Genomic DNA, 11,281 nt, shown 5'->3' with positions numbered 1-11,281 from the left:
GGGCCAAATGCCCAGCACCATGTGTACCCTGGGGGGCGGGGGTGGACCTGACTCACCTCAGGTTCCAAACAGCCACACAGAACTCAGCCTCTCTGTCCCTCCGGGCGCTTGTTTCGCTTCCCGTAATCTCTCAGAAAACGAGTGCAGGCAGAGCAGGCTGCACTGCGCTTCGAGGATGCTGTGTTTACTACGGAGGGCGCAGCCGCTCCACCTGCAGGAAGGCTGGCTGGCCTTACTAGTAAGGCGATGGTCTGGGAGGGACCAGGACAGCTCCGAGGCCGCCTGGGATGGCTGAACCCAGGTGAGCACACTCAACAGGCCCACCCCTACCGCCCCAGCCCTGGGCACCGGCTAAGGTCTGAGATGCTGGCGGGGCCCTGGGGGATGCAACCTCCAAAGGAAAACAAAAAAGTGGATTAGGCGGTCACCCTCCAGCTCTGTAGATTGTTAATCTTCTTAAAATGCCTCCTCGAAGAGTCACTGGCCAAGAGAGCAAGTTCAGTCGCACTGTTAGGCCCCCACGCCCCCACCCTGCGTCCCGAGTTCCCACCTGAAGGGCAGCGGGCCCTCTGATTTCAGGCAGGGACCAGGGACGCCGCCTGTCACATTTAAAAGGCCCACCACCTCCCAGGTCCCTGAAGGTGCCTGATTTCACTATTATAAAATAAGAAATACCTTAAAAAAAAAAAAAAAAAAAGGGGGAAAAAAAAAAAAAAAAAAAAAAAAAAAAAAAAAAAAAAAAAAAAAAGAAGGTTAAGGTCCAGTAGGAAAAAGCCACAAGAAGTCCACATTGTAAGAGTGTAGTAAGTGCTATGACAGAGGTGGTACAGTAGAGGGACATCTAACCCAGACTGGGAAAGCTTCTTAGAGGAGACATTTGAACGTGTGCCATTAAGTGAGGTGGGGACAGAGGGAAGTCAGGCATTCCAAGCAAACGTCAATAAGTCTGATTCACATTTCTTAACGTCGACACATAGCTAGTTATCCATGGAAAAGCCAACATGGGAGCAAGAGATCCTAGAGATGTTAAATGGATAAAATTAACTAGATGAGGTGACTGACCGGTGTGGGGAGATGACTGCGAAGCAAGCTCATGCCCACAATCTGGCCCCGGGGACTGAATGGCTGGTGGTACCAGTTACCATGACGGAGAACACCGGAGGCAGGAGTTCGGGGGCCAGTGGCAGGGACAGAGATGGAAATTAGAAACCCAGTTTGGGGCATGATCTGTCTTGTGTTTGTTCCATCTGTGGATGATCCCCAAATTGAAGACTACGAGGTATATATGTGTTTGGAGCACAGTGCAAAGTTCTAAGATAGCTTTAAATAATGGGCATATAAGAAAGAATGAATTAGGTGCAGGCAACTGTGTATATTGAGAAAGAGAGGGCCATTTAAAGGGTAACGTTTAATGAGGAAACAGAGGAAGAAAAGACGGGGACGGGATGTTAGAAGGAAAGAGGATGTCAATTGGGGGATGGTCAATGATGTCAAATGCTACAGAGGGTTCATGTAAAACAAGAACAAAATAATGCCCCTTTGTGTATCTATCACCTTATGGAGAATGATTAAGAGATTATAACCCACATCCAACGCAGCAGGACTCTGTTTACAGGCTCCTATATGACTTTATTACAAAGTTAACTTTGTCATCCATTGATTTAAGCCATGAATCTTTGTTAACTCCATACATTTTCATATTTATGAAACAGAATAGATTTCTCCACAGGTGTTAGTCCACAACATTTCAGAATTTAGAAAATGAGATCGATTGCGACTGTGAGGGGGGAAAAGCCAGACTTTGATGCCTTCCCCCAGTGCCTCTGTGCCTGTGGGTTGCTCACCAGACAAGTGTAGGTTGGGAGAGGACTGTAGTTGCCAGTGTAGGGAGAGATCACTGTAGAGTGTATTGTTTTGGGAAACAAGAATCTACACTGGTAGAGAAGAGAGAGTGCTGGAGTTTAGGAAATAGTATTTGAAAAATGTGCAGTCTACAAAGGTCCTAGACTTGTTGGGTAAAACTCATAAAGTGACCAATCTCAATAAACCTGCAGATTCAGGCAAATCAAGCAAAGGCTAGAAATGTAGGCCAGTGTGCAAAGGGCTGTAAGAGCAAACAAGGGGTTTGAACTTTAATCCTGAAGGCTGAAGGTGTTTTTTGTGGCAATGTGACAAGACCAAAATACCTTTCTACAAGATTTTTGGGGCCATAAGGTACAAAACAGATTTTAAGTGGAGGAACTAATGAATAGGAAACTGCAGTTTAGGTTCATGGTGCTGTGTCCCAAAGAGTGATGTAAAATAAGGTAACTGGATCTTGTGATATTAGCTTCAGAGAACAAAATTTTGGCCAGATAACCGCTGTAGCACATAAAAGTTCATTCTAATAATGAGACCATGCTAGAACCAGCCTGCAACTAAGTTAAAACATCTACTATCAGAAAAAGGACATTTTAGTCAAGCTCTTTGTTTCCATACAATTTTGAGTAGATCACTCTCCATTCAATTAATAAGCATACATGGGGTGTCACCCATCAAATGTCAGTCACTTCCTCTACCCATAATCCCTGAAACACACTTAGAAAAATCCAAGGAGATGAGTAAATTTGGGGATGCTGCAAATTTCCATTCCCTCATTAACCAAGAAAATGACTTTGAGTGTATGAAGAATCCCTTTCCTACTCCATTTCAGTGATCTGTCAGCCTAAATAGTGTAATTATCAGCTTCAACTGCCTGCTCACACACACTGCAGGAAGTACTGCTACTGCTCACAAATTGGATCTGAAAAATACAGGGGTTGGCAAAAAGAGGTTGACCATGTGAATACACAAAACAATGTATTCTTGTATGATTTATTATTGTACAACTGTAAACCTACTTTTGCAGTGTATCTACAATATGTGTATTACCCCTGTGTATATACAATATGGACAGCACCTTTCAAACGGACAGATACTTGTGGGCTCATGGGTACATTACTCATTTTAATTTTGAAAGCATAAAAAACAAACACCCAACTATTAAAAGTGCTTGGCAACTTCAACTATTCTTGACATGTAAGGAAATATCATGCTTGCTAAAACAATAAATTTAACATATATGATGAGCTTATTCTAAATGTGGGCAGGTACAAAATATAACTATCCTTTATAAATCAAAGGGCATGCTGATCTTAATTAGAAGGTGATTAGAGGAACATGGTATTTTAGAATTTTTAAGAATTAAATATATTCAGGGTATCCCTCAAAAATGTATCCAGATAAAAGCCCTTAAGACAGAGATCCTACACGTTCTCTCTCTTTCTCTCCCTCCCCCTTCTCCTTCTCCTACTCCTCCTCCTCTTCCTTCTTCTTCTTTCTCTCTCTCTCTTCCTCCCGCCTCCCTCCCCCCAGCTCCAAGGACTCTTCTTTTGCCTCTATAACTCATTTTCTGAGCCCATTTCTTCTACAGCTTACTTCTTCTGCCTCTGTGACTTTCTAAATAAACTTTCTCTTACAGTTTGAGTCTTGGCTCTGAATTATTTCTTAGCCAGAACCCAAGTACTGAGGTTGCAGAACCTATGTCCAACACCTGGTGCTGTTTCATAGCCAATAGAGGGGCTTTCTCTGGAGCTACCACTAGGAAGATTCTTCTTCACTCTGCTAGTAACACTCCAGTGCATGCAAGGATCCATTAAGGAGGAAGGCAAGTAGAAACACTCAGTTTCAAGTAGCAAGGGAATCCAGAAATCATCACCAGAGTAAGAAAATCACTGCATGCCACTTCTTGGCTCCTTAAGGACTTTGTTGAGTCTAAGTCCTGAAGCATTTCATAAATCAAAAATAAACTTCTTATTTCTTACTATGTACTTGGAGTTCTGGATGGGAATTAACTACAGGATTTCTCCATCTTTTCCAGTCTTAAATTACAATGTGGCTTCCTTTAGGGTACGTAGAATTGAAAATGCATAAAGGAGCAATTAAAACACAAATTTCCAAACATCTACACAAAGAACCCATCATTAACACAGTGAGATATAATGCCCCCCCCAGACAATCTTTGGTTAATTAATAGTTGGTTCAACACTTCTTGGCTCCTTAAGGACTTTGTTGAGTCTAAGTCCTGAAGCATTTCATAAATCAAAAATAAACTTCTTATTTCTTACTATGTACTTGGAGTTCTGGATGGGAATTAACTACAGGATTTCTCCATCTTTTCCAGTCTTAAATTACAATGTGGCTTCCTTTAGGGTACGTAGAATTGAAAATGCATAAAGGAGCAATTAAAACACAAATTTCCAAACATCTACACAAAGAACCCATCATTAACACAGTGAGATATAATGCCCCCCCCCAGACAATCTTTGGTTAATTAATAGTTGGTTCAAGAAAGAAAACGAAGTATTGCCAAGTAATCTGCTAGCCAAATAAGTCAAGGACGCGATAAAATATGGTATAACAGAATTTAACAAGTGACCTACTTTAAAAAGCTCACTGAAACCACTTGCATGAAAGGTCAAAGAGAAACACTACTTCAGCATTACAGACTTTTTCTGGGTTAAAGAATGACCGTAGAATTAACTACATGTGTGAGATTGTTCTAATTATTCTAGAAGAGTCCCGTTCCTATAATATATTTTCCCAGAGAAAAAGTGACATATGTAATATGTAGTTTTTCTGATAGACCCAGGAACTTCACGTGGCTGAGAGTTTCAGTGCTCTTTCTTATAGACCTAAAAATCAGGAATTGGTTTAAATCTCTAAGGTACTGTCTAGCTGTGACACTTGATTTTCAAACACTGATTTTAACAGGGCTTCACAAATTTACACTGCTTCTGTTGAAACATTTTAAAATAACAACAAAGGACACATTTTCTTTTTATCTTCACAGTATCCCTGGTTAAAAATTTCAATGAGATACTGTGGGGATTGCAGGCATAGGTAGAGGAGTAGATTATATAAATACAAAACAAATTGTTTAATGTTCACATTAACGTGGGTTTGTGTCTAAGACAGCAAAAAGATATTCATGAATTCATTAATTAAAATCCTGTCAATTTTTCCAAGCATTTTAATCCTATTTATTTTCCAGATTAAACTATAATTTATTAAAATGAGGCAATTCCTGATGAGAATTCTCATTCTGAGTACTAATCAGCCCGAAAGTGTACCCTTGCTTGGAAATTAATTTTGCTTTATGAGCAATTCATGCTCAAGGAAGCCTGCCGAGTATATGTGTTCTTGGCAGGTGTGTGCCAAAATGTCTGCCCAGATAATGAGGCTGGATGAATAATTAGGAAAAAGAAAAGATGTGTGGGTTTAACCATTTTAAAAACCAACTGCAAGGCCTTTATAAAGACATTTTTATTCTACCACATATACAAAGGGAGAATCGTTTTTTTCTAAAAATAATGTTCCCTATTTTTATTATAAAAATGTGTTCGGTGATGCACCGCTGAAGAATTCCTATGCCACTACCTGCCATCCTGGACTCTGACACAACCAATAACATTTGTTCTTTGGCAATTTATAATGCAAATCTCTCCGAGGTGTGCATTCCCTCGACCCATCCATGCGATCTCATGTCACATTTCTCCAGCTGCCGAGTCACAGATACGCCCTCCACAAGGCCAAAGCAATCCTCAGTTCCCCAGAATAACGAGCACTTTAAAAGTTACACTTAGGCCTCTCTCTGGCACTTAGAGGGTGTGGATCTGCTCCATGGAATTCCTCTCTTCTCAACGGAAGAACGCTTCCAATTACCAGCACTTGAGAATAGCTACCTCTTCCTTCATTTAAAATTCCACTGCTTAGAAAGTTATGCAAGTGGTTCCGCATGCAGTTCTATGATGGCCTGTAGCAGAAAGCTATACTCAAATAATATTCTTCTAGAAATTCTAAAATGTACAAGAGACATCTCTTATTTAAGAATAAAATGAAGTATCTTAAAATTAAGTTAAAAAAAAAACGCCCAAAAACCCAAGATGCAATGAGGATCTAACCGACCAGCAGATTTTCCATGCTGGCCCACACTCACCTCTCCCGAGGAACAGCGAACCAGTACTCGGGCTGCTTCCTTCGCTTGCCGTACTGCTGGACCATGGCTGCCGTGTGTGTGGCAAAAGATTTCCTCATCGGTTTTCCCACTTTAATGCACAGAAACATGGGTGGAGTCTTGCTTTTCTCTTCTTTTGAAGGAAGCATATCTGAATCACACATGCAAAATATCTTCCTCAATACTGACAACACTGGTGGCAGCAAAACCTTTCAACTTACAAAGAATAGTGTTTAATCCCCTCATAGTGATGCAAAGTCAAAACATATGGCAGAAACATCACACATCATCATCACATTGGGACTAATTAAAGTTTTCAGAACAGGAAAGGAGCTTCTTGAGCACGGAAGGAGAAAGCTTTGGACGTGTCAGCTTGGTCTACATCACATGAGATGCTATGTACTGTGAATAAGCATAAAAACCAACATAATACCAACCAGTGAAGAATTGTGACAAGACACAATAATACTTTTTAAAAATATATATTTTTTATTGATTTCAGAGAGGAAAGGAGAGGGAGAGAGAGATAGAAACATCAATGATGAGAGAGAACCACTGATTGCCTCCTGCATCGAGATCGAGCCCACAACCCGCAATCCGGGCATGTGCCCTGGATGGGATTCGAACTGTGACTTCCTGGTTCACAGTTGGTCGCTCAAGCACTGAGCCATGCCGGCCAGGCAAAAATACAAGAATGATACTGAGGACACAGTCACACCATAATGCAACAGTTTAGAACTGTCTTCAAAAATATTTTAAACTCCTTTAGATTTAGAAATTCAATGTCAAGAAGGAAATTTACTTGAAAGATTAAAAAAAAAAGCAAACTACTTTTGAAATAGAAATCTGCCCTATTTAAAGTTCCAAATTAGATAACATATATTGCTAATTTTCCCAAGTATTAATTTATCAGTAAAGATATGCTCTATTGAGAAAACACTCCTCTCAAATGGTACTACTTGTGCATGTGCTTATGTAAGAAAGGCCGACTATACAACAGAATAGAAAGACAGTAAACAGAAGTGGCTTACCTTCAATAGGTACCTGAATTCTCTTTAACAGCCATAACTGGATTTCAGACTTATTATCCATTTGTGCGCCCTGGCAGCTTTTGTTCTGGGTAGATTCCAAAGAGTTGCCTAGAGACTCTTGACTCAGATTTTCTTCTGTAGAAGAGCCCAGCTGTAGGGGATGGGGTGCTCTCTCCTTCACCCAGTTTTTATCTGGCTCTTTATTGTCCTCTGTTGGGGGCTCACCGGCCTGGGGAAGAGAACTACTAAGAGTGATGTCTATTCCCCCTGGCTCAGTCCTTTTGCCATCACTTAATTCTGCCTTCTGCAAGTTCTCAGGTGACCCTTCTTTGTTCTTACTAAGGTAGTATTCGATGAGTTTAACTTTATCTAGATCTTCATGTATGTTCAATGTGTTTTCCACCTGGCTTTCGGGAGAACCAGATTGCTTGTCCACCTCGGGCATTTTATCTTGTTTTTCACAGGTTTCTAAATCTAGGGCCCCCTTCAGTTCAGCATCACTTTCTGTTCTTGGAAAGCTCAGGGCTGACTGCGCCTGCATGTCCGTGGCAGAACTGATGACCTGTGACTCAGCCTTCCTTTGCTCCTCTGGGTGGAGAGAAAGGCACTCCTTTGAGGTGTCTCTTTTGTCCATTCCACTATCATTTTGGGAAGGCAGTTCATCCAAGTCAACGAAGTCATCTTCTTCTCCTAGAAGGGAATTTTCTTTGGCAACAGATTTAAATTCAGTAGGAGGGTCAGGAGGCTGCTTGCTGACTTGAGTTGCTGTGGTAGATCCCTCGGTTGCCTCCACAGAGGATTCCAGGTTCTTTAGCTGTCCTGACCCAGAGCTGTCTGAGGGCTGCGTGTGTGTGTATTCTGTTGGTTTCTCCAAAGGCCTTGTGGATTTGGAATCTGCAGTGATGGTTCTCTCTCCACTGTGCGGCCGTTTTTCCTTGCTGAGGGATTTAAACTTACTAAAGGGGTTGATATCCTTTTCCGAAGCCAGGTCTTCCCATTCTCCAGGCCTGTACAGAGGACAAAGATCCTGAGGTAGGTCACTGTTGAGGGAAAAATGGTGGGTGCACATGGAATGTTAAAAGCAAAACAAAAACAAAATGGAGGAAAAGCAAAAACCAAAACAAAACCCAGCTGAAAACCAAAACATAAATAGACCACAACTTAAATATGTTTAAATGATTTCAGAATAAGAAAATGAAATTTAAAAATTAACTTCAAAATGAAACATAAGAAGTGGCAAAACAAAGAACCATGGAAGCTGCATATCCTGCTAGAAGACATGGAGGGTTTTGGAAGTCAATAATGAGCATGGAGATGTCTCCCACCAGGCTTCCAATGATGAAATAATGCTCCTGATTTTCATGAAGGAGAGGAAAGGTTTTAGTACTATGACTAAACTTCCTTAAATATTTAAAACATTTCCTTTTTATAAAATAGTAAGTAAACCAACTACATTAATTCTGAATGGCTCCTTGAGTAGCTATACATTTAACCATTCTATAAAGTGAACCCTAATTTTGGGTTTCATGGCTTAGGATCTAATGCTTCCAAACACAGATATCCTTCTATTCCCAAGGGAACAAGAGGAAGCTTCCACTATTAACGTGAATATATAGTACCTGTTCCATTTTACAACTTAAAAATTTATAGAAGTATAAATAAGCTAAGTAAACTCTTACTTATAATACTTAGTTCACATTTCTTAGCTAAGCTTAAACTTCTTAACTCCTTCATTTTATAACCATTATCATCTTATTTTATGGCAATGGGCAATTGGTTTATCAGCTGAAACTTACTGTCCTGGGCTGCAGTCAATTTATTTTTCCTTCCTATCCAGTTTGAGTTATACAAAAATATTGATTAAACATGTTTTCCAAAGTTTAAAATAATTGGTAAAACAAAATACAACCACACGTGTTAATCCATGACTGGAAATATCTTGAGTAACCTATGTGTCTCAAGTAGGTTTTCACTTACCTTAGTGTTAAAACACAGAGATAAAAAAACCCTTTCAAAAAATAACATTTTCAGATTTCAGAAATCATTTTATTTTCTAAAAAGGCTAGATCATATTCAGGTAATACTTTATTATTCTGGCGTTGAAATAATTATGACAATAAAACAACAAAGAACCACCAAGTTCTCAAGTTATAAGACTGTCTCCCCAGTTATTTAATAAATCACTTGCATGGAACATCCATGCTTTTTCCAATAGAAAATAAGAGCCTACATAATTGCTAGACTCTGACAAATGCTTTAAAAAGCCTCTTTAATTCATAATTCACTTCAATTCAATAAGCATTCGCTGAGTTCCTAAGTGCCACATGCTAAAAAATGACTGACAATGTCTCTGTTCCACAGGAACCTGCATACACAGAAATGTGTCGCCCAACACTAGCATTCAGATGTTAAAGATGCTTCAATCCTAGCGTCAAACAAAAGTGTAATGTGGTATCCTTTCCATATTAGGACCAAAATTTAATTTTTCATATTAAAGGCTACAAGAAGTCCTGCAACAAAGAAACCCACCTCTTCACGTTCTTGGTGTATAAGCAAAACTTTCTTCCATTATCATCCAAACCCCTTTCTCATCGCTTCCTTATTTACCTAGCTTGACCCCCAGAAAGAATACGTTTGACTGCACTCTAATCAGCCTCCTGTACTACCTTTATTGCCTACCCCTCCCTTCTTGTTCTTCTACCTATTCCAAGCTGAGATTAATTTAGTCATGTGGGGTTTTGTTTGTTTGTTTGTTTGTTTTGCACTGCAGCTGCCAAGCACTGCTGGGGCAAAGTACATAGCTGTGTCAACCAAATCTGCTTTTGATTAATGTTTTCTAGACTCAGCCAGGAACCTAATGATGATCAATAATCCTTTCAGTTGTTCCCTTCCTATTTTCTGTGGCAGCTGGAATTGCAAAATGTCCTACACAAAAAATACAAAGCCCTAAAGGTGAGGATGGAGAGATTTTACACACACACACTTAAAAATTATTTGAACACTGCAGCTAATTTATAGTTGTTTTACCATGCAATTTTTAGTAATAATAAAATTTTAAGCTATTTTAAACATTTAAACAAGTGATGGAATTCTGAGCCAATAATACTAAGTTCATTTCACACGGATTCCACTCATATAACCTATTTTGCTCATTGTTCATTAGACTGAAATGTCTTTATATAGTGTACAACGTGGAAATAATTTCAGCATATTGGCAGTCAATTCTTAACTCTTCTCTCTTCCCAGCTATGGCATTAGCCCTGTATCCTGGATCATCAAACACAATCTCACAAGGAGAGAAATCTTTCTGTAAAGATGTACTTTCCCTTTCTATTATTAGTGCACAAATATCCACCTTCAAATTCACCTCCACACAATCTCTTGCTCCTGCCAATGCTCTCACCTTTTAATTGCATTTAATTCTCCCAAGAACCCCTGCCCCCCCTTTTTTTCCTGATAAACAAGAAATGTCTCTTACGATGGCAAGGCATCTTTGATCTTCATGTGGGAAATGTCATTGTAGAGGGCAATGGAAACCACCTCTTCCATGGGGCAAATGAGGCCATACTCCTCACACCCATTTTCAATGACCAGGGGGTCGGACTTGTGAGGATCAAACATGATGTTGTTAGGAGTGACAATCATGACACCTCCGACCACACCCTGCAGGACAAATGAACAGGACAGAATCACTACAGGCAGAAATACAACCGTCACAGAGCTTTAATGAACTCATGCTGTCATTCGGTTGACTTTGGTGAACCACAGACTCCTACATGACAATCCTGTCCCCTTTAAGAGGGCTGGAGAAATGCAGTGTTGGGTACTGTGGGGTGAGGCAGAGAAAATCTGTGGCAATCAACCAAGCCTGGTTCTGGTGCAGCTGCTACAGTAGTATAATTGTGCTGGGATCTTGGGTTACACACGTAAGTCTCAGGTTCCCCAATTCCTGTCTGTAAAATGAGAGGGGCTGTCCCAGATGCATTCCCGATGGAGAACCGGGTGCTTTACAATTCACTCAGCATGTATTCGTCATGTGTCCAACAAGTGTATGGTACTGTGCTAAGGGAGCAGCTGTCTCCGACTCACAGTGCCAAAGAACGGTCCTAGTATTTCTCTCTAAAATGTTTAGAAAGCCTACGTCCAGGAAAATTTGACACAAACAGGAATATAACATTTTTGCAGAAGGTGCATATAGCTGAACTATGGAAATTCA

General features: G+C 40.2%; 1 protein-coding gene across 7 annotated transcripts in view; it reads right to left on the bottom strand.

Annotated features, from left to right (window-relative positions):
* The window catches only part of NCOA7 (nuclear receptor coactivator 7), a 134,124-nt gene that overhangs the window by 30,027 nt on the left and 92,816 nt on the right, over nt 1-11,281 (bottom strand). For 6 of the 7 annotated variants that reach the window (XM_014533768.1, XM_005858961.2, XM_005858962.2 and 3 more), the window contains exons 8-10: nt 10,544-10,728; nt 7,066-8,105; nt 6,017-6,185 (exon numbers count right to left, since the gene is read on the bottom strand). In XM_014533768.1, the coding sequence (XP_014389254.1) occupies nt 6,017-6,185; nt 7,066-8,105; nt 10,544-10,728 (1,394 nt within the window). The remainder of the gene's footprint in view (nt 1-6,016; nt 6,186-7,065; nt 8,106-10,543; nt 10,729-11,281) is intronic. The other variant, XM_005858957.2, reaches the window with a different exon arrangement.

This window comes from Myotis brandtii, unplaced genomic scaffold, assembly GCF_000412655.1.
Source record: "Myotis brandtii unplaced genomic scaffold, ASM41265v1 scaffold123, whole genome shotgun sequence".
In the NCBI taxonomy this organism is placed as follows: domain Eukaryota; kingdom Metazoa; phylum Chordata; class Mammalia; order Chiroptera; family Vespertilionidae; genus Myotis; species Myotis brandtii.
This window is presented reverse-complemented; position numbering and strand designations above follow the sequence as displayed.